The following is a 22921-nucleotide window of genomic DNA, read 5'->3' as shown; positions in this document are numbered from 1 at the left end:
GATAATGTTCGCCATATTATTAATATTGACAAAAATGGTTTACAAAAAAAAAACCTTCACGGTTTAATGCCATTAACTAGGACTTTTATTACGAGTTCAACTTCGCTTAACGTAACCAATTTGCAATTGTTATTTTTCATTCAAAAAAATGACTCCTTTAGAAAATTGCTTAAGAACCAAGTATCCCAGAGTCGAGCACCATACAATAGTGGATTGCCGCTTTATCAGCTGTACTTAAGAAAAAATTTACGATTTTCTGCCACTTCATTTTGAGCGACAACAAACGTCATTTAATTTCAAGTGTCAATAAAGCGATCGTTTTTTGCTTATCGACAAGCGTGTGGGGAGGCATAAATTAGGCAGACGCCAGGTCGGGACCCATTCAACAGTTGGTAGTCAGCAGACCTATGCCAAAAATGTTGGGTACTCTATGGGCGGTGGGGGTGTGTAGGTTGGGTGTAGGTTGGGTGTAGGTTATGATAAAGAATCCCCGAGTCCCAGCTCCGAGCTCCAGACACGCACACCTAATTACACCTGCGATAGCGAGCGGCGCAAACAAATCAGTTGCTGAACTAATCGAGATATAGATATGGGTATTGGTATTATCAGAAGATTGACTACCGATTCGGAGCACTCGCGGCAGTTAAATGCTGCCACTCTGCCTGGTTTGCCATTTAGTCGCTCGCGAATTTTGGACTACTTCAAAGCTGTTCGGTGAAAATGCGCAACCTTGGTTATAGTGGTGAGTGGAGTTGGAGGTGGAGGTGGAGGTTTCGGTCCTTGAAACTATTAACCCAAATCGAAACCACTTCGCAGGCCTTTGCACGCTTTTGCTGCTGGTCGGAGGCCTTCAGGCTGCGATGGCCCAGTTGGCCAACGTTTGCCTACACGAGGAGGATGGCGCCCGATTGCCCCTGGCCACTCACTGTGCCCGCTTTGTGGTTTGCCTAAGGGGTGAGGTCTCCATCATAGGCAGCTGCCCCCGGGGACTTCACTTCAATCGGGACCTCGGGGAGTGTGACTTTCAGTGGCGAGCCAATTGCCTGGGACTCTCAGCATTTGCCGGAGTGAATGATCAGTGCACCTGCGACTGTTGCGCCGAGGAGTGCCAAGATCCCATCGAAGATATCGAAGAAACAACCACTGCGGTCACCGAGGACTGCCCGACGGATACTACGCCCACTTCGGTGACCGATCCCTCGGACTCCACCGATGCTACTGATGCAACCTCGGATGACGATGACTCCAATACCACACCATCGAGTCCAGGTGCTGCGCCCGCGTATTGCAAAAGCCCCCGCACGAATTGTGTCGGAAAGGAAACTGGTACCTATGTCGATCTGCCCGGCATCTGCGTTAGTTTCCTCCAATGCAACAATGGCTGCGCCGAGGAGTTCCTCTGCCCCTCCGGGCTGTACTTCAACCTGGCGATAAATGACTGCGACTACTGGTGGAACGTGGACTGCATACCCACCGCCGATGCTTCGGGCGAGGTAGTAGGACCCTCGGGCACCGTCTGCTCCAGTCAGGGTGTGTGCGCCCGTCAGAAGGACGGAGCAATGTTCGAGGACCCCGATTCAAATGGATTTTTTATCTGTCAATGCCAGTGCCCGGTTGCGATGCCCTGTTCCGAGGGATCTGAAGTTCAATGAGGAGGCTCAGGTCTGCGATTGGGTAAAGGACAATGGTTCGGCGAGTGTATCCTCGGCGGTTGAATGCCACAATGGTCTGGTCTACAATGCCACCTCGGATCAGTGCGACTATCCAGCGGGCTATGTGCCCGAGGTGGCCTGCAATTCCACCGTCACAGTGTGCCAGAATCAGCCGGAGGGAGAGCTCTTCCCGGTGGAGGGCAAGTGCAACATGTTCTACAAGTGCAACTTCAACTGCGCCGTTGAGCAATATTGTCCGAACAACCTGGTCTACGATCCGTATGAGGAAGAATGCCGGTTCCCGCAAGATTATGATTGTGAGTGGCCATATGCCCCGCCCACGGGTCCCAATGCAGGACCTTCGGGAACCTCCTGCGAGAGTAACGGTCGCTGTCTGGGTCAACGCGAAGGCACTCACTTCCGTTCCACGACAAATTGCGGCAACTATGTCGTCTGCCAGTGCGAGTGCGAGGTCGAGATGGAGTGCCCCGATGGGTTGTACTGGGACCAAAACATGCAGACCTGCAATTATAAATCCGAAGTGGTCTGCTCTCTTTAAATGACCGATTGTCGAATAAAGAAAACCAATGTGAAGGCAGCTGGTCCAATCGGCCTATTTATTAATGAAACTCGGGGGTGGTAAATCAATCTAATCAGTTATTCGGCGTGAAAAGGCCGACAGCTGTGGGCACTCAATCAAAGAGAGGGGCATAAACTTAACGATTAGAAATACCCTTTAGTCAAATAGAAGTAGGGGGTATCCATTTTGTTGACGAATTATCTGCTTAACATCTAGAAATATTGCCCATTTTGCAGCGATATTACCAAAAACAATAAGCGTTCGTGCTTTCTTAGGCCACACTAAGCAAAATGCTCACACAACAAATATTTCATTTTTATGCTTACATTTCTCTTTCTGATTAAAAAAACCTTTCATTTAGGCTTAAAAAAAATTTTTTACGTTTAAAATAAATAAAAAGGCGCGCTAGAGTCGAGGGCTCCGACTATTAAATACCCGGTACTCATCTAACCGACTCCCGAAAAGAATAGAATCTTGGATGGCGCCATCTGCCGAAATGCAAGTTCAAGCTCGATGAGAGCGAACCGAGCACCGTTCCCCACTAACAGTTATTTCTCTCTTACATTAATAAAATTGAACATATTCCATTTTTAAGTTCGCTCTTTTTTAGCATGAAGCTAAAAGGTTTGTCTTTTTGCATTAAAGGAAATAATCAAGAAAAATTACAGCTACAAGAAAAGACTACAGTTACAACAAAAATGTGATACTTATTTAAACGAAGCAAAAACAAGACAGAAAGTATATACCCTGGCAGCATTACATAAATATAATATTTCCTTTAACAACTATATTCCGATTTTAGTACCTATATGCTTAACAACATTGATTTTTCGTTCAATTATTCAATGATTTGGGATTAAAAATACAGATTCTAGTAATTCTTACGCAGCGCATGTTTATTAAAAAACGAAGCCACGCCCATATAATGCCCACAAATGGCAAAATTTTGACACGTCACTCTGAGGCATGTTAGACTTTAGCTATTGTCTGTGTGTTTCGGTCACATCTATCGGTAGAAACAATATTTTCAAAATCGTTGTTTTAGAAGTTGTTAAGTCCTCTGCCGCCGCTCTGCCGCCGCTCTGCCGCCACTGTTGTAGAGAGACAGAACAAAAGTACTTTTAGAGGGGGTAAGAGTGCTGCACACTCTTAGCTTCTAGTTTTGGCTATGGAGCTCGACAGATGGCGCCACCTAAGCTCCAAATGTTTTGTGGGGGAATGTTTTGTTTGAAATTTTGTGCCTGAGTAACGGGTATATAATAGTCGGGGAACTCGACTATAGCGTTCTTTCTTGTTTTGAAAGTAATCTTCAACGTATTTGTTGAAACTGCAAAAGGAAATGTGATAAATCTATTTCCTTTTGCACTCTTTGAGTTCACGGATTCTCTATTACGTTTTAAAAATAGTGACAATCTCTTTCCCTTGTATAACTACTGTAAATATATGCTGATAATATCAAGAATGGTACCACATTATCACCCGCACATGCTGTGTAGTAGGAAAAGGCATTTAATTATTTTAATTGCCGGTAAATATAAAAGCCGATATGGACCGAAGAGCCATCAGTGAGCGTTTGATATGCGGAGAGCAAAGATGGCTCAATCCAAAAGTAGTCACTATGGTAAGCACGATTGATTGAGTATTAATCAGATGGATTCTGACCCAGAGTTTTCCTTCAGGAGTTTCGATGTGCGTTCTGATGTTCCTCTTTGTGGGATCTCTAAACGCCGAGTGTTGCACGGAGGGCGAGACCAAAGGCGATGAGGATGATTGCACCAAGTATCTGGTCTGCTGTCAGGGTGAATTTAAGTCCAAGTCCTGCGAAAACGGACTGTATTGGGAATCTGAGAAGGGTGAATGCGCTGTGGATAATGGCGAATGCAAGCCGCCAACTTGTGAGAATGGAACGATCGTAGCGAATCCCGACGACTGCGCAGGGTTTTTGGAGTGCGTCAACGGAACCATAGTGATCGTTAGCTGTCCGGACGGAGAATACTTCGATTCGGCACAGAATAACTGTGTTCCCGACACCTGCGGAGCTTGCATTAACTGCACCGAGGGAAGCACAAAGGCCGACCTCAACGACTGTGCCAAGTTCCAGGTATGCGTTAATGGAAAGTACGTGTCTAAAACTTGCCCCGTCGGAGATTACTGGAACTCGTTGGAACACAAGTGCCAAAAAGACGACGGCCAATGCAATGGCACTCCGGGGTGCAAAGATGGAGAACTAGAGGTTGATCCAACCGATTGTGCAGGATACTTGTCTTGTTCCAATGGTACCTTTGTGAGTGTGAAATGCCCTGAAGGAAATTACTTCAATACCATCTATAAAACTTGCGTTCCCGATACTGAGGGAATTTGCGTGAACTGCACCGAGGGAACCCAGAAACCCGAACCCACCGATTGCACCAAGTACCAAGTCTGCTCTGGTGGCAAGTTCGTGACTAAGTCCTGCGAAACTGATTACTATTATAATAACAAAACTGCACGTTGTGAAGAGGACGATGGTCAGTGCAAAGGTAATGGTACAACTTGTACCGACGGTGACGTAAAGGTGGATCCTACGGATTGTGCAGGATACTTGTCTTGTTCAAATGGTACCTTTGTGAATGTCAAGTGCGCTGAAGGAAATTACTTCAATACCATTTATAAAAATTGCGTTCCCGATACTGATGGAGTTTGCGTGAACTGCACCGAGGGGACCCAGAAACCCGAACCCACCGATTGCACCAAGTACCAAGTCTGCTCTGGTGGCAAGTTCGTGACTAAGTCCTGCGAAACTGATTACTATTATAATAACAAAACTGCACGTTGTGAAGAGGACGATGGTCAGTGCAAAGGTAATGGTACAACTTGTACCGACGGTGACGTAAAGGTGGATCCTACGGATTGTGCAGGATACTTGTCTTGTTCCAATGGTTCCTTTGTGAGTGTCAAGTGCGATGAAGGAAATTACTTCAATACTATCTATAAAACTTGCGTTCCCGATACTGAGGGAGTTTGCGTGAAGTGCACTGAGGGTGCGATAAAGGAAAATCCTTCTGATTGCGCCGGATACTTGCAGTGCATAAACGGAAAATATGTTGCCAGGAAGTGTTCCGCTTCAATGTTCTTCAATGTCACAAAGCAGGAGTGTGTGGTCGACACAGATGGTGTGTGCATCCCCAAGACCTGCGATCCGGATTGTTGTGATGTTCCCAATAACTCCATCTGGCCCGTGGAGAAGAATTGCTCTGCCTTTTTCCAGTGTGTAAATGGCAACAAATTCGAGCAGAGGTGCTCCAACAACTTGCAATATAATAACAAGACGGAACAGTGCGATTACCCCGAAAATGTGGGTTGCGACGATGGATCTGCGCCTCCAAGTGGTCCTACTGCCGGACCATCGGGAACTTATTGCGAGAGCCACGGACGCTGTGTTGGCCAGCGGGATGGAACCATGTTCGCCGATGCCAGTGGAAAATGTAGTTCCGCCTATGTCGTCTGCCAGTGCGAGTGTGAGGTCGATATGAGCTGTTTTTCTGGACTGTGGTTCAATAAGCAGATCAATTCATGCGATTGGCCTGATAATGTAAAATGCTAAATGTTTCAATAAACAGTGTTTAAAGCACCAAATTCTTTTGTGCGATTAAAAAAAAAGAGATATTGGTTTTTATTTCAGTTTTGTACATTTATTTATAGGCAGTTAGCCAATTTGAGGTGAATTGGTTCAGCTAGTAAAACCAATAATCTAATAATAATAATACTCGAGAGCTTTGACCAACCATTTCTAAATTAGTATTTATTTCCAGTCTATTATATTATAACTTTTTTAATTTAGGCAAATAGATTTAGCTAATAAATAAAAAAAAAAAACCAACAATAATAACCCCATGTAATTAAAACAATTACAGTCATTTGATAAACCAATTTCAAAATAAATCTGTTTTCTATAGATGGCGCCAGCAATTCCATTTTCGGGTCAAACCACAAAGTCGAAAGCGTCATGTTTTTTTCTGACTGCTTGCAGTCTTGCTTAATTTTGATTTCTTAATAGGTTCTAAAATAACTGTTGGACTAAGTGTGTCGATAGATTTAGACCGAATAAACACATACTATCCGATAACTTTTATAGTTTTCACTGATAAATTTCCCTAAAGTTTAGTCTTTAAAGAGAAATCCTTAGTTATATAACTCTGTTAGAAAAAACGTTGAAAGTTGGAAAAAATTCAAAAGATTTTTTAGCAATATGTAAGACTGATCACTTATGTTTTATCTTTCGAAAATAAAATATTTCATGATCTGGCTTGTTGCTATTCTAGGATAGCTTGGAAATTTAACAGCTGTACAAAGTTTTCCCCTAAGTTTAACTAGTTTCAATACTCTTTCTAAAATGAAAAAAACTTTTTGAGTCTATTTGGTTTCGTCTTGCACCGAAAAAATAGAAAGGTTGTTGTTTGGAATTGCGTAATTATTTAACAGTCTTCTATTCGTTTAATTTTTTATATTCTTAAATATTAACGAAATGATTAAACCTAGTGCAACAGCTGATTTTGATTAAAATCAATATTTTTATTAGTGGCCTTTTTATTTACAGTTACAACTGACGGGATTTGACCTTGCGATTAGGCTTTTTCGACTTTGATTTTCTTTTTCTCTTGATCCCCTTTTCCTTGGTCTGAAATTTGGCAACCTTGGGATAGTCGCATCGTGAAGAAGCTGTATTGAAATGCAAACCTGTGGGGCAATCCATTACCAGGAACATCATGTTGCTGCATAGCATGAACTTTCCACAGTCGGATCGATGTGCCACAAGAGAGTTTTCCTTTTCATCTGAACATATTCCTCCTGTTACGGCAGGTCCATCTAATTGTTTGGCTTCCTGTGCACCAACTAAGCACTTGGCTTCTGAAGCCATCATGCAAATACGACGTCTTGGACTAAAGTGCTGCTGACTAGGACAAGAGCGAAGGTGGGGTTTACCTGCCTTGCAAACATAGTACTCCCCACAGGATCCCTTCTTAGTTAGCATCACACCATCCCTTTTGCCAGCACACAATATATTCAGTAAGTCTGAAGGTCCTGTATCTTGGATGGTAGGTCGTGGTTTTTTCAATGGTTTGACAGAAACCGGAGGATCAGCTTTAACGATAACTTCGTCATCGTTCTCATCACTTTCCGAACTAGATCCATCAGCACGCTTACTATCCTTGCCATCGAAAATGCAATCCTCACTATCGGTCTCTTCGCAATGCAAAGTTGACGGGTTAAACAAGGTTTTTCCAGCGCAAGTTCCGATTACAGCATTTCCATCAGCACACACATAGTATCCTTTGCAAGTTCCAAACATGGGTAAAAGTTCGCCATTTTTACCCTCGCATATGGACGTCTTGAAAGCGAATCCGTTCTTTGAAATAAAGCATATTCAGTTTTGCTATTTCTTACACGGTTTTTGCAAACATACTTGTAACACAGCCTGTGCGCATTGTTGAAGTAAGAAACTTCCCCAAAGCAGTCCGAATAGCTTCATTTTGTCAGAAGCAATCGAGTGTTTAATCGAACTGAAACTTTCCATTCATTGAACTGCGTTTATATAGAATATTATCTATGATAAATTTGCATGATTTGCCAATATGTAAAGTGTTAACATTTGATTGTATCGTTCATTTGAGATAGGTGCGAGAGTACGAGTACTATCTGTATTTTCTTACTGAGAATTGATAAGTGTTCATATAAAACATATGTAACGTCTGAAAAAAGCTACAATCATTGTTGTGTATGTGTGCCCAGGTTAAAGACCACTATTTTGGGTGAAGCAATCACCAAAAAAAATTTGTGCCTCATTTGCGAACAGAATCTATAACAGTAAATTATTTAGAGTTGAAATTGTTTAAATTATTTGATTCTTTATTCATACAGTTGGACTAATTTAATTTAGTTCGTTGGGAAAATAAAATATTTAACCAAATAAGCATAATTTTGTGAATTCTAACTTTAAATTTATTTTTATAACACATTTTTCTTAAACATGATTTTCAATGGTGCATCTTCTAGACTTCTGATAATATAACACTTATCGCTACCTAACTTAGCCTAAAAGTAGGTAACGAATATAAAACCATGATGATTTTCAGCCGTTTAATACACTTACAGTTAAATAAAGAGCATGGAATGCTTGTGGTATCTCACCAAAATTAATTGAAACGAAAACAGGAGTGGTAAGATGTTTATCATTGGTCATTATTAATGAGCTGTTGTCTATTTCCTTGACCAAAATGTCTGTTTTTTTCTTTAAGTTGTCAATAGAATTTTATCAACAATATTAGTCATTATCAGCTGAAAAAATGCCTAACGTTGATTTGATTGGCGGCGTCAATCAGTTATTATTGCTAAGAAATTTCCAAAAAGACGATCCCATTTCAGTTACTTCTAAGACGTGAGCATAAAAACATCCAAAAAGTTCTAGCCAACATATTTTGTAACAAATCAACAAGTAACACTAAAAATATAACTTATTTTATTGCCAGTTATTGCCTAAAAAGGTTTTTTAATAATATTTTTCAAGGAAAACCACGCAATGAAAGGTAAAGTCCTAAGAAGTCCTATTTTCAATGTGCAGTCGAGAATTTGTGTGCCCAAGATAGGCAGAGAATTTATTTTATATTTATATCTTTCTAGAGTGGGCATACTTGCCGTTTACTTTGTGGCTCTTGGGAGACACTATCTGTTATGGTAGCCAAGAGCACACAAGTTATACAATATCGGGTGTAAAAGAGTGCTTTACTTCCTCAGAAATAGATCCCAACTTCTGTCTATCCTTATCGAACGGTTTTTATAAATATCCCTATGACTGCAGTGCATATATATCGTGTAATGATTCATGCGCTGATTTGGAGTACTGCCCTGATGGAAAACTCTTTAATAGTCCCATGCACATTTGCGATACACCAGAAGCTGTCGACTGCGAATCGTTACCTTATCCAACACCTTCAACTACCGAGCTCCCAATGGAAAATCCTTGTGAGGGCATTAAAAATAACACTATTTTGCCCTCTGCTGGTAATTGTAGTGAGTTCTTTGTGTGTGTAAATCAGCAAAGTGAAGTGCATCACTGTCCCTGGGAGATGCTTTTTAATCCTGATCTGGAAATTTGTGATTTTAAGGATAACGTCTGGTGCTACGGTGACCCTACTACCCAAAATCCTTTGGAAACCTCAGATACTACTGCGGAGTCCTTCACAAAGTGCGAGGGCCAAAAGCTTGGAACCTTTTTCCCGGATACTCAGAATTGCCAACAGTACTACTACTGCTGGGGCAACGATTCCTTCATACTTCTACCCTGTCCCGTGGACAATTGGTTTAATCCATACACCGGTAACTGTGGTCCCGATATTTCACCGGAAGCGTGCCAAGCATTTGTGGCTACCACTATGCCTGTTATTATTACATCACCTTCCACAACAGTTGCGACGTCCACTACGGAAGCTAATGATAAGAATCCGTGTGCAGATCAGGAACTGGGTGCCAGCTTTCCGTTGCAATCCGACTGCCAGTCATACCTGCTATGCCTGGGTAATGGCCAATCTGCGAAAGCTCAATGTCCAACAAATGCCTGGTTCGATCCACAATCAGGGGATTGTGGGCCAAATGTATCGCCCACTGCTTGCATCGAAACAACCACACCTACCACTACCGTTGCCACAACTCAGGGCTCGAATGATCCTTGTGCCGATCAAGAACTGGGAGTATCTTATCCCCTGGTGACAAACTGCAAGCAATATATTCTATGCATGGGAAACGGGGAATCCACGGTAGCCAATTGCATCTACAACGCCTGGTACGATCCGCAAACGGGAATTTGTGGACCCGAAGTATCACCAACAGCATGTACGGAAACTATAGTTTCCACCGAATCCTCCACAAGTCAAGCCACCTCGCCAATCACAACACCTTCCTCTCCGTGGTCTACCACTTTGTCTACCCATTATCCTGAGGAGTCTACTACTACCCCGTCGGACATTGCAAAAATCTGTTCTGGAGAGAGCGATGGTTATTATGCCACGTATCCTGAGGACTGCAGTAAATACATCGTATGTGCCAGTCCTGTTCCTATAGCATTCTTCTGCCCGGAAGGCTTGTTTTTCAACGAAGCTCTTCAGAAATGCGTCGAATGGAATTTAAGCGAGTGCCCCAAGGAAGATACCACCACTGCATCGCCTGGCTATACGACTCCGAAACCAGATTCTTCGATATGTTTCAATAGCACTGGCATGAATTTGCCGTACCAAGAAAATTGTCAATGGTTTGTACGATGCGTTGACGACTCCTCTTACATGATGGGTATATGTAGCAGTGAAGAGTATTTCGATCCATTGACTGGGGAATGTGGCTTTGATGTCTCCCCGGAAGCCTGCCGGGGGATCTACACTTCAACCACTATAGTTACGGAAACCACCGAGAGCTCAACAACTACACCAAGTGCTCCAACAACGGCAATTACCCCAACTACTCCGAGTACAGAAACTGATCCTTGTGAAGGAGCTCCTGAGGGAAAACTTGTTCCCTATCCGGATGACTGCACTAAATTCATACAATGTGTTCGTCCCATCCCTATCGTGTATGACTGCCACGAAGGTCAGGAGTTTAGCGCCAGTTTGGAAAGATGTATGGCTCCGTGGTATGCCAATTGTTCTATTCCGGCCACAACTACAACTGCAGCTCCCATAACAACTACCACGCTGTCGCCGGACAGCTTTTGTGCGGATAAAATCGAAGGATCACTGGTACCTTATCCCTTAAATTGTAGCAAGTACATAGTTTGCCAGGTTCCCATCCCAGTGGGGTATGCTTGTCCAGGAAGCGAAGAGTTTAGTCCTACTGCTTTGACCTGTATGGAAGCTGAGCTGGCCGGTTGCATTACCAATGGCTACCGCCTTTTACCGGTTAATTTATTTGGCAACACTGATTCAGAAGATTCAAGCCCATCACTTTGGCAGTCCCTTAAAACGATGGCAAGCTTTGTTATAGATTTTTAATGCAAATTATGTAAATTTTTTTTTGTTATAGATTTTTGATGCAAATTATCTGAATTGTAGGCATTAAACAAAAATGTTATTAAAATGTCGTAAATTCAATTGATTTGTTTTACTGGGGATACTGGCAATCAGAGTTGGATGTGCTGCACGAAAGTTTGCTGGGATTCCAATACAAGTTGCCTGGACATGTAAGGACTGTTGCCGTTGGTCCGCAATGAATAAACTTGTGGCAGTCATTGGGATACGGTATGTACGCATTGGAAACACTATTTTTGCACAAAGCATGGGGATCTATTGGTAGGAATTCAGTTTCAGCGGACGTCCAGGATGCAGATGGTGGAGTAGCAGCGGTTGGTATGGGATCAATTGGTGCAATGGTGCTTGGAGGAGGATAGGGCATCGGAAATCCTTGACAACTGGCATATTGTGGGGCCACGCACCGCTGATATTGGTCACTCCACTGATAGTTCTGCTCACAACGAAGGACTCGCGTCTCGTAGAATCGACTACAGTCTCCGGGGAATGGACTGTAGCTTACCCCATTGCTGGGTTTCGGTGGATCGAATGAATTGCAGTTTGAGTACTCCCTGTAGTCACAGCGGTAGGTAATTTGGCTCCAGAACAGGTTTTCAGGACACTGGTGCTCGAAGGCCTGTCCTTTTTGGCATGTGTAATACTTGCGACAGTCGTTGGGATATGGCAACATTACAAGGTGGTTGGGGTCGTCGAACGGTGGGCAGTGTCCAATCGGCACAGCAGGTTCGGCTACAATAGGCTACATAGAAACTTACATTTCTTAGATTATGTTCATTTCGAACGAAGGGAGCACTTACTGGAACATAATTGAACTCCTCGCTTTTTATAGTGGAATAGAAAGCCACTAAAACTAGGCACACAAGTGTAGGTGTTCGCCGCACTGAAAAAAAAGAATTTAATAATGCGTAGTAATTTTAATATTTTAAATTTTTTCTTACTGATGGTTGAATCCAGTGAAAGCGCACTGAGATAGTGAATGTTGTGCTTGGGTAACACCAGCCCTTTTATACTTACAACATGCAGGCGATCGTTATCAAGTTGAAGTGTTTAACTTTGATTTATCGTTAAGAACTCCTCTTATACAAAGAAAGGCTGCAATTTTTAAAAAAACAATCCTAGGAATTTAAGATTAACAATTTACTTACTCTTATTACATTTTTAGTGTCACAATGGCTTACTTTTTTATATTTTCTTGAAAAGGTTACAAATCAGAATTATTTATAGTTAGCTGGCTCTTTTTTTTTTTTGGCAAGCCATGGTTTCTTAGACATTATTATTGTCCGACGTTATTGTCTTTTCCACTTGACCGGACAAGCTTATCGGTTCAAGGACAGAGGAGATTAAAAGGTTTATATCTAAATTCCACCGAAGACACGGTATCTTATTGTCAATAACATGTGTTTGTATATCAGTGATATATAAGAACCCAAGCGATCGGTGCTGAGTATCAGATGAACTGCAGAGTTTAAGCGCAGAGCAATGAAAAGTATGGGTAAAGCAGTTTTATTAATTTCGATAAATATTAATATTGATTTTTATTAGTGGAATACCAACTTTTGTTGACTGTTTCTTTAACTGTGATGTGCTTTGGGTTCTCCATGTCACAAACTGTGGTAAAACAGGCCGATCCTAATGACTGCCATCGATTCTATGAGATTCGCTTGCTGAGCTGTCCTCCGCAATTTATTTGGAACTCAAACTTCGAGCGATGCGAAATGCAGGCGCTTGGTGGATGTTCCTTCACTTCTTCAGCACCAAATGGGAGTAAACGCTTTCAAAACGACTCAATTCTAAGTCCGGAAATCACAAAATCACAAAATCTTTTGGAGGTATGTGACAACAAACTCGGACAGCGGATAGTTTACCCAGGTGACTGCACCCGATTCATTCTGTGCGATTATCTGCCCTTTGTGATGACCTGTCCGCAATATCTCTTTTGGAACTCCCATCTACTCACTTGTGACAAAATTTGTGTTTAGATTTTCAAAAATACGTTTGTGTGGAATAAAGAATTAAATCAAATGACTCTATTTTTTTGTGATTTATTATTAAATATTAATTACAGTAGCAAAACGTACAAAATATTAAAGAAATGGCAGTAAAACTCTAAAATTAATTGCGAAAAACACTTAAATGCTTAAGACCAAGCAGCATCGAAACACAAATAGGTGTTTGTGGTTGACGGTTGGCCAAGCTGTTCTATAATTGAGCCCCTTTGGAACTGATCTACTATAATATGGGTGGGTTAAAGGGATGTTGTATACGATCCCCTAGCACTTGCCATTGGTTGGTGCCTTCGGTCGGCAGATTTTGCTCCTTCCATTGGCACCGTAAACAATGTTGCAGGAGAAGGTGAAGTAGCCGCATGTCGAGGACTTTGTGAAGTATGTGGACTGGAAGTTCTTGTTCTCCTGCGGCGGATTCTTGCTGTTGTCCATGCTGCCAGTCACCGACTTGGTGACGGTGACATAGCTGTCCGGAGCACGTGCGATGGGCTTGTCCCCTCGAGTTGGGCCCTCCTCAGCCGCGTCGGCCGAAATCTCCACCCTCTTGTTAGTGGGCAGCTCCAGAGCCTTGGTGTGGAACTTCTTTTGCACATTGACAGTGCCTCGGAATCCTGGTGGTATAGCCTCGGTGGTGGAAGGTTCGCTATTGATGGTTACCCTACCGTTCTGCTGTTGCACCACTTGGTACTTTTCACCTGCAACTGGTAGCACCACCGCCTTTTGGATTTGCGTGGGCGAAGACTGTTCGTAGGCCTTGGGCTCTGGAGTTGGCTCCAGTTTCTTAACACTGCTGGCCGACTTGGGACTCTCCTCCAGCTTGACTGGCTTCTCGTTGTAGTACTCATCCTCTTCGTATTCATCCGGGTCAGCTTCATCTTCATCGTCGTACTGTATGGGCTCCGGCTGGTCTGCTTTCCTTTCTGCCATATCAGCCTCATCCTTGGGCTTGGTCGACTTCAACTGCAGTTCTGGCAGCCTGTCGGACTCATCAGTGAGCGCCGGTCCGCTATAAACAGCATCAGCGCGATCAGTAACTCTAAAATACACAAAAAAAAACAAAAAAAAACAAATTTTATATTTTCGTTTCCCATGATGGCATATCATAGATGATGGATATTTTCAACTGAATATTTTTTCAAGAGCTTAGAACAAGGTGCTCCTTTAAAATAATTCGAGTTTTCGTTGTTAAATAGATTTATTTGTTTAAAAATTTTAAAAAGTTACAATTTTATAACATATAAGTAAGGCCTATTTTATTTAGTTGATTTTAACACAGAAGCTAAAATAGTTGACAATGTTTCTAAGTTCAAACCAGACTTTGTTTTGGCTATTTGCTACGCATTTGTTTGCTTATGACAGGGGTGCTCACGCATATGGAGCACAATTGTTTTTGTAAATGCACTCGTTTGTGGAGATGTTAGGGCCGGCAAATAGGTAAGCTTGCTGGGCACATTTTGCTATACACTAACAATTTTTCGTTTCTTCCTTGCGGTCCAATTCGTTACTGATAAGACCGAGACAAGCCAACAACAATTACATTGGTTTATTTTTTTTGGATGGCTAAGTCAAATGAATTTTGTTTTTGTCTTTTCCTCGGCTCAACACCGAATACTTTACTTGTGTTCGTGATCCTTTTTAAATGTGTTGGAAAATGCTCTGCCATATGGCAGTTTTGAGCACCCCTGGCTCATGTGATTATGTATGAATTTGTGGGTGAGATAAGGAGAGCCATTTACCAGCGGTAAAAAATTGAAAAGGGGCAAGAAAAAAAATCACGAAGGATGCAATGGAAGAGAGCGGCAAGTGTCTTGAGAGACGAAAGAGGAGGCGAGGAAGCGGGTGCACGAAGTTTTTTGAGAGAGTATGGCATTGTTGAGAGAGTATGCCTATAAACAGTAAAAAAAAAGTAAAGCTCCTAAGCAAAACTTGTATTGGATAGACACGGGTGTTGCAATGAGGTAAATTCAACCTTTTTTATTTGAATCGGAAACTTTTTAAATGCACTAAGCGTTTCTTTTTAATTTAGTTTATTGGGATTAGTTGGTTGGTCGTTTTTTTGTCTTTTAACAATTTTTTTTATGACAATATCAAAAGTTTATTGACCCCTTCCCGAAACTCAGAGTGCCTCTATTTGATACCTATGTACATATGTAAGTCACGCCTGGTAAGCTAGCTATCATAAAAACTAACTAAGCTAAACAAAAACGAAGGAATATTTTTGTTAAATACATTCTAAGATTTTTGTATAAAAGGATTCGGTATGTTTTAAAATTTTATAAAATGAGTTTGCCACATTTAGAAGCGTAAAAAACTTTTAAGAAAGAGCTTAACAATTTTTAATATTATAAATATTTACGTATATTAAAGCGAATGCCTTTGGGGTTACTTACGCATTGACATTATCGCCGAACCGACTGATGGTGTTAAATAGCTCACGATTTTGTTCCCTGTACGATGCCACCTGCTCCTTGGTTCCCGATGCGGATTGAGCAGCACCGTGGTACGAAACGCCGTAGCTGAAATAAAAAACCATATTGTAACACCTTTCTTGAGCCGCCAGTCGTACACTTTTACTACCTGGAAGTTCCGTGAATCTGCGAGCTACTCTGACTAGAGTGGGCGCCAGATGAGGACGAAGCCTGACCGCCGCCGTTGGCCGCTGGCGTATTAGCTTCCTGGCCGGGACGAAAACCGATCTGGGCTTGCGATGAGGTCTGCCCAGGACCGCTGGACTGGGCGTCAGCCAACCCACCCTTGTCATTGGCATGAACCTCGCTCTGGCTCAGTTGGATAATGCCGCCGCTCTGCGAAGAGGCCTTCGTGCCGCCGTCCTTTGCCGTCTGCACCTGGGCCTGCGACTGGGCGGGACCCCCAGATCCCTGGGCCTGACTCACGGCGCCCTCCGCAGTTCCGGTGACCTGGGCACTGGCCGCACGATCCGCATCCGAGGTCATTGCGCTGGCGCTAAAGGTTCCGCCCGCACTGTATGTTCCAGACACTTGGGTCTTGGCAGTGCCTCCGTTCTTCTTGCCCTGAGCACTTGCCGAAGCCTGTCCGTCGCCAATAGATGACTCGGCCTGGGAGAATGCGTCGTCGGCTCCACCTGTGCCGGCAGCAACTGGTACACCTTTAATAGATTTTAATAAGTTTCTCAATAACTCGTGTAGCTACTCACCAGCACCACCAGCGCCTCCAACACCAGGAGCTCCAGGAACAACTCCAGTGCCAGCTGTGTAGCGCCCCGGTGCATCAATTTGACCGCCGACACCAGACTGTCCCGTTTGACCTGTCTGGCCTCCGTAACCTGGTTGACCCACTCCAGCACCCGTCGTTCCGCCAACTCCAGGTTGAGATCCGTAACCGGGTTGAGCTCCGTATCCGGGCTGAGGCCGTCCAATTCCTGGTTGGCTTCCTCCTACTCCCGGCTGAGTTCCGTATTCTGCCGATCCACCTGCAGGTTGACTTCCGTAACCAGGCTGTCGGCCACCCAAGCCTGCCTGTCCGCCTACTCCCGGCTGAGTTCCGTATCCAGCTTGAGAGCCACCAATTCCTTGGTGGCTTCCCCCAACTCCGGGCTGACTTCCACCTACTCCAGGTTGTGTTCCATAGCCAGGCTGAGTTCCATATTCAGGTTGAGAACCACCAAATCCTGGTTGGCTTCCCCCAACTCCGGACTGACTTCCTCCTACTCCAGGTTGTGTTCCGTATCCAGGCTGAGTTCCATAACCAGGTTGAGAACCACCAACTCCTGGTTGGCTTCCTCCTACTCCCGGCTGTGTTCCGTATCCTGGATGAGATCCATATCCAGGTTGAGATCCACCAATTCCTGGTTGACCTCCTCCAACTCCTTGCTGACTTCCTCCTACTCCAGGTTGTATTCCGTATCCAGGTGCAGTTCCATATCCAGGCTGGGAACCACCAAGTCCTGGTTGGCTTCCTCCAAATCCGGGCTGACTTCCTCCTACTCCAGGTTGTGTTCCGTATCCAGGCTGAGTTCCATAACCAGGTTGAGAACCACCAACTCCTGGTTGGCTTCCTCCTACTCCCGGCTGTGTTCCGTATCCTGGTTGAGATCCATATCCAGGTTGAGATCCACCAATTCCGGGTTGGCTTCCTCCAACTCCCGGCTGACTTCCTCCTACTCCGGGCTGTGTTCCGTATCCTGGTTGAGTTTCATATCCAGGTTGAGAACCACCAATTCCTGGTTGGCTTCCTCCAACTCCGGGCTGACTTCCTCCTACTCCCGCCTGTGTCCCGTATCCTGGTTGAGTTCCATATCCAGGTTGATAGCCACCAATTCCTGGTTGGCTTCCTCCAAATCCGGGCTGACTTCCTCCTACTCCAGGTTGTGTTCCGTATCCAGGCTGAGTTCCATAACCAGGTTGAGAACCACCAACTCCTGGTTGGCTTCCTCCTACTCCCGGCTGTGTTCCGTATCCTGGTTGAGTTCCATATCCAGGTTGAGAACCACCAATTCCGGGTTGGCTTTCTCCAACTCCGGGCTGACTTCTTCCTACTCCCGCCTGTTTCCCGTATCCTGGTTGAGTTCCATATCCAGGTTGAGAGCTACCAATTCCTGGTTGACCTCCTCCAACTCCAGGCTGACTTCCCCCTACTCCAGGTTGTGTTCCGTATCCAGGTGCAGCTCCATATCCAGGCTGGGAACCACCAAGTCCTGGTTGGCTTCCCCCAACTCCGTATCCAGGTTGAGTCACATATCCAACTCCAGGTTGGGAACCACCAATTCCTGATTGGCTTCCTCTACCTCCTGGCTGGGTGCCTCCAACTCCAGGCTGTACTCCATATCCAGACTGACTTCCATATCCAGGCTGGGAACCACCAAGTCCTGGTTGGCTTCCTCCAACTCCGGGCTGACTTCCTCCTACTCCAGGTTGTGTTCCGTATCCAGGTTGAGTTCCATATCCAGGTTGAGATACACCAATTCCGGGTTGGCTTCCTCCAACTCCGGGCTGACTTCCTCCTACTCCAGGTTGTGTTCCGTATCCAGGTTGAGTTCCATATCCAGGTTGAGATCCACCAATTCCTGGTTGGCTTCCTCCAAATCCGGGCTGACTTCCTCCTACTCCAGGTTGTGTTCCGTATCCTGGTTGAGTTCCATATCCAGGTTGAGATCCACCAATTCCTGGTTGGCTTCCTCCAAATCCGGGCTGACTTCCTCCTACTCCAGGTTGTGCTCCATATCCAGGCTGACTTCCATATCCAGTTTGAGATCCACCAATTCCTGGTTGACTTCCACCAACTCCTGGCAAGCTTCCTCCTACTCCTGGTTGAGAACCGTATCCGGGTTGAGTTCCGTATCCCGGCTGAGCTCCATATCCAGGTTGGGATCCACCAATTCCTGGTTGGCTTCCTCCAACTCCGGGCTGAGTTCCGTATCCTGCCGATCCACCAACTCCAGGCTGACTTCCGTAACCAGGCTGTCGGCCACCCAAGCCTGTCTGTCCGCCTACTCCCGGCTGAGTTCCGTATCCAGGTTGAGAACCACCAATTCCTGGTTGGCTTCCTCCAACTCCGGGCTGACTTCCTCCTTCTCCAGGTTGTGTTCCGTATCCTGGTTGAGTTCCATATCCTGGTTGAGGGCCACCAATTCCTGGTTGACCTCCTCCAACTCCTTGCTGACTTCCTCCTACTCCAGGTTGTGTTCCGTATCCTGGTTGAGTTCCATATCCAGGTTGAGGGCCACCAATTCCTGGTTGACCTCCTCCAACTCCTTGCTGACTTCCTCCTACTCCAGGTTGTGTTCCATAGCCAGGCTGAGTTCCATATCCAGGTTGAGACCCACCAGTTCCAGGTTGATCTCCTCCAGCTCCTGTCTCTGTTCCTCCAACTCCAGCTTGAGGCCCATGTCCTGGATGTCCATCTCCGACTCCTGTCTGCCCAGTAAATCCAGGTTGAGTAGAATAGCCAGGCGTTCCGCCTAGCATAGGTTGGCTACCTCCACCGATTAATGATTCGCCAGTAAGTCCAGGACGGGTATCGAGACCATGTTGTCCTGTAACTCCTGGCTGAGTTCCGTATCCTGTTTGACTTCCAACTCCAGGTTGGCCTCCGAATCCAGGTTGTCCGACTTCGAGTCCTGGTTGAGTTCCATATCCGGGCGATCTACCACTTCCACCATCTCCGTATCCGGGTTGAGCTCCACCAACTCCAGTCTGCCCGCCTACTCCTGGCTGAGGTCCATATCCGGGTTGTCCGCTACCGAGTCCCGATTCTCCGGGCCGTGTTCCGTATCCGGGCTGTACACCACCTACTCCTGGCTGCCCGCCACTTATACCTGCCTGTCCTCCAACTCCCGGCTGAGTTCCATATCCGGTCTGGCCTTCACCAGTTTCCGGTTGTCTACCTCCAATTCCTGGCTGTGTTTCGTATCCAGTGGATCCCACAACTCCAGGTTGAGAACCATATCCGGGTTGTCCGCTACCGAGTCCTGATTCTCCAGGAACCCCAGGACGCACGCCACTTACTCCTTGTTGACCGCCTACTCCAGGCTGCCCGCCACTTGTTCCTGCCTGTTCACCAACTCCCGGCCGAGTTCCAAATCCAGGCTGAGCTCCACCAATTCCTGTAGGGCTTCCTCCAGCGCCGGTCTGTGTTCCGTATCCGGGCTGTTTGCCTGCGACTCCTGGATATCCACCAACTCCCAGTTCTCCGGGTTGTGTTCCGCCAGTCCCAGGTGCGGGAAGATGTCCATAGCCCGGTGAGTAAGCTCCACCACTTCCAGGCTGTCCTCCGATTCCCGACTGACCGCCAAACCCTGGCTGTTCACCCACTCCGCCTTGCGCACCTTCATTAAAATTAAGATTATAATTACATTTTAAGCAGAAGGTACAATTAATTCAGATGAGATCTTACCGGCACCCGGAAAGCCAACTCCACCGGCTCCACTAGCATCTAGTATTCTGCCCGAAGAAGGGTAATCCGTTTGGTAGCCGGAACATCCATTGCAGTCTCCCGATGAGAACTGACTCTGAGCCTGTCCCATTCCGTGGGTGCCAGCTGAAAGAGTTTTAAGTCAATCTACAAGGATGTTAAGGGATTTTTATAGAACCGGACTTACAGACAGTTGAGCGAGATCCACTTTCATTGGCCTCCGCCTCGGCTTTTCCATCCTGTTCGGGTTTGCCAAAATTTAAGTACTGAGACTGCGTTTGTCCCCTTGAACTAGTAAGACATTATTTATTTTTAGGGCACAGAATATTTTTGTAATTACTTACTAGCCTCTGGCACTTCTCTTTTCTCTGTCCAAGCCGGTCAGACCAGAAATCTCGACTTCTTTCCCAGGCGATTTCTCCTGCAATTTTTTTAAAGCGATTTAAGTTCAATGCTAATGTCAACCTAATCTTTAAGCGTATTCAACATGTGTCTGCGAGTGTCCCCAATTTGATGCTGCTTTAATAACTGACCTTGGTCAATTTAGGTCTTATCGCCTACCATTCGAACCGAGTTCATTTACATTGAACTACTCTAGTTCCACACAGGCCAAATTCAAGGGATTCATTAGCGATTCGGACACTTACGATGGCGGCTCCATTTGCGCTTGCTACGAGAAGCACAGCGCCAAGTAGCAGGCCTATGCGAAGGGGCAACATTTCAATAAATTATTTTCTGAATCCAATTGAAATGCGTCGACGTCGTCGCAACACAACCAGCAAACTGAAAGATGAAATTAAATTGTATTATCAACACATTGTATACATGCGTGTTATTATTAGTTCATATTCCTTCGCTCTGTTTTGTGCCCGTCACTTTCTGGGGTTATCACGTTTCTTTTAAACGAGCACGCACGATGTTGTTAGATGCCAAAATAAAGTAATTGATCTTGAGTTTTATTTTAGTTTTAGGAATGATGTAATTGCTCCAACTGATTAAGTTTATACATATTTTTAAAAGCAAACATACAAGTCCTTAGAGCTCAACTTGGTAACAGGAAATCATTATGAGTAATAACAACTGGATTGTCCTAGCAATTAAAAACTTTTTTAATATTTGTTTTATAAGTGTCTGTTACTTGCTGGTGCTATCACTTTTCTTTTATTGAGTTTAATTTTATTTGCGGAATGATTTTATCGCTCAAACTGATTAGCTTTAATATTTAAATTAAATATTTGAATAGGATATCAGGATAGTTCTCCTGATGTTTATTTATGTTCATAACATTTTGATTAAACTAAAAAACAAATTAGTTGGTTTTTTGTTTTTTTTAATTTTTAATTTTAGTTATTGTTTGTTTCGTTAAACATTTATTATTAGTTAACTTCCCGGGAGGTTTTCACTTTTAATTTAACAATAAAATGTTCTATACTTTAAGAAGTTCCTCTTTGGCACAAAAATAATTTAAACATTCTATTAAATTTAAACGTTCACAGCACAAAATTTTAAAAAAATATAATATTATATAAAAATATAAAACTTTGCTCGCAGTTCCGAGTTGTTTGAATATACTCTTTCCTTAAACCATTTATTAAATGTTTTAATTCTTATTTGATCCCTTATCCACGTATTTCAAAGGCTTTATTTTAAAGTGTCCTTGCTCAAACTGTAAATCTTAGACACACACTTCTTCGCCTGCGTGAATTAGGATTCCAAGAAGATTTTCCGATTTGCTTCCGATCGCGACAACTGCTGGATTGCGAATAACACTGTTCCGTTCGAGCATGAAAACTCTAGAGCTTGAGCAGAACTCAAATTCATTGAAGGCGAGCAATTTCCAATACATTTGCATTTAGCCAGCAGCAGCATGAATATTTATGTAGGATCCACACTAGCAAAGAGTGCTCGTATGGTATCTGTGAGGCGGATCAGGGCACTTAGAGTTCCAAGCTTGGAGCTCGTCGCCAGTGCCAGTGCCATTCATTCGAGTGTCTATTCCATTACGTATCAGATCTTTGATCGTGTCAATCGATCACTTGGTCGTCTGGCAATGGAAGGGGAACCGCTGACGTCCCCTTCGACAAATGAGTTTCTGGGGGCATTACAACATCATAGTCTTCGCCAACGGATGGGGCACTCTTTTGACCCATTTAGGGAAATGTGCTGGCATTTATTTGCATATAAAGATACGCAATTGTATATCTCATGGATACATTTTCAAGTGTGTCCCTGCCCCCAACTCATACGCTTGGGAAATGTGTTCTCTTTTTGCGTCTGGTGAACGCTTAATTAATTTAGGCTTTGATTTCCTAAGCCGCTAATTTCCATGTGTTTTATTTTGATTTTTAACAAATCAAAAATTGGCGGAAGTAATTTGCCTTGATAACCTCTGACACCGAAATTTGCGTTCAATTTCTGGTTAGACTGTCCATCGTCATATCTATATATAGAGCAACATCTACAAGCCCCCATTCAATGTTGAGTTCGGCTATTCTCTTATCGGCTGAAAGCTTCTATGACACCATGTGTTTAAATTGAACTCAAGCATTAAATTTAAATTTTTCAAAGGCCCATCGGCTGTATGGGGTGTGTTTCAAGGCTAGTAATATTTTTAATTGAAGCCTAGATTGATAAGATCAACAAATAATGGGTAGGAATTTTAAAACCCGAGTGTTCTGACTATAGAATTCCCTTTGATGAGATTTACCGAGAACCTAGTTCTTATTACAATAATAATCTCCA

At 44.1% G+C, this 22921-nt stretch overlaps 6 protein-coding genes and 1 long non-coding RNA gene across 13 annotated transcripts; 4 read left to right on the top strand and 3 right to left on the bottom strand.

Moving 5' to 3' along the window:
* Positions 1–631: 631 nt before the first annotated feature.
* Positions 632–2250, top strand: LOC128260042 (chondroitin proteoglycan-2-like). The gene is given in 3 exon segments (XM_052992735.1): positions 632–742; positions 817–1637; positions 1639–2250. Coding segments are annotated over 3 exon segments (1416 nt in total). The 5' UTR covers positions 632–720; the 3' UTR covers positions 2212–2250.
* Positions 2251–3732: 1482 nt separating this feature from the next.
* On the top strand, positions 3733–5847 carry LOC128260039 (chitin-binding domain protein cbd-1-like). The gene is made up of 2 exons (XM_052992731.1): positions 3733–3853; positions 3912–5847. Exons 1-2 carry the CDS (start codon positions 3811–3813, stop codon positions 5813–5815), a joined length of 1947 nt encoding a protein of 648 aa, XP_052848691.1. The 5' UTR covers positions 3733–3810; the 3' UTR covers positions 5816–5847.
* Positions 5848–6619: 772 nt separating this feature from the next.
* LOC128260050 (chondroitin proteoglycan 2-like) lies at positions 6620–7761 on the bottom strand. Its single transcript, XM_052992748.1, has 2 exons — positions 7676–7761; positions 6620–7618 (listed from the first exon to the last, which is right to left on the bottom strand). Exons 1-2 carry the CDS (start codon positions 7739–7741, stop codon positions 6809–6811), a joined length of 876 nt encoding a protein of 291 aa, XP_052848708.1. The 5' UTR covers positions 7742–7761; the 3' UTR covers positions 6620–6808.
* Positions 7762–8639: 878 nt separating this feature from the next.
* On the top strand, positions 8640–11246 carry LOC128260036 (chitin-binding domain protein cbd-1-like). The gene is made up of 2 exons (XM_052992727.1): positions 8640–8795; positions 8890–11246. The coding sequence occupies exons 1-2, from the start codon at positions 8789–8791 to the stop codon at positions 11244–11246; spliced, it is 2364 nt and encodes a 787-aa protein (XP_052848687.1). The 5' UTR covers positions 8640–8788.
* A 12-nt stretch (positions 11247–11258) lies between these two features.
* On the bottom strand, positions 11259–12289 carry LOC128260057 (peritrophin-1-like). The gene is made up of 3 exons (XM_052992756.1): positions 12221–12289; positions 12080–12162; positions 11259–12021 (listed from the first exon to the last, which is right to left on the bottom strand). Coding segments are annotated over exons 1-3 (750 nt in total). The 5' UTR covers positions 12222–12289; the 3' UTR covers positions 11259–11355.
* A 271-nt stretch (positions 12290–12560) lies between these two features.
* Positions 12561–13312, top strand: LOC128260064 (uncharacterized). The gene is made up of 2 exons (XR_008268106.1): positions 12561–12768; positions 12825–13312. It is a non-coding gene; the product is annotated as an uncharacterized LOC128260064 (long non-coding RNA).
* LOC128260032 (collagen alpha-2(IV) chain-like) lies at positions 13307–21978 on the bottom strand. 7 transcript variants are annotated; one of them, XM_052992720.1, is made up of 10 exons: positions 21867–21978; positions 20827–20962; positions 20524–20600; positions 20367–20470; positions 20162–20305; positions 17307–20093; positions 16464–17051; positions 15866–16415; positions 15679–15804; positions 13307–14324 (listed from the first exon to the last, which is right to left on the bottom strand). In XM_052992720.1, the coding sequence occupies exons 2-10, from the start codon at positions 20896–20898 to the stop codon at positions 13553–13555; spliced, it is 5220 nt and encodes a 1739-aa protein (XP_052848680.1). In that variant the 5' UTR covers positions 20899–20962; positions 21867–21978; the 3' UTR covers positions 13307–13552. The 7 variants fall into 7 exon arrangements, with proteins under 7 accessions (XP_052848680.1, XP_052848683.1, XP_052848679.1 ...); XM_052992723.1 differs by having other exon boundaries at positions 16464–17766; positions 18148–20093; XM_052992719.1 differs by having other exon boundaries at positions 16464–18825; positions 18940–20093.
* Positions 21979–22921: the final 943 nt, after the last annotated feature.

This window comes from Drosophila gunungcola, assembly GCF_025200985.1.
Source record: "Drosophila gunungcola strain Sukarami chromosome 3L unlocalized genomic scaffold, Dgunungcola_SK_2 000014F, whole genome shotgun sequence".
NCBI lineage: Eukaryota > Metazoa > Arthropoda > Insecta > Diptera > Drosophilidae > Drosophila > Drosophila gunungcola.
Note: the sequence above shows the minus strand (reverse complement) of the source record. Positions and strands in the feature narration are given on the sequence as shown.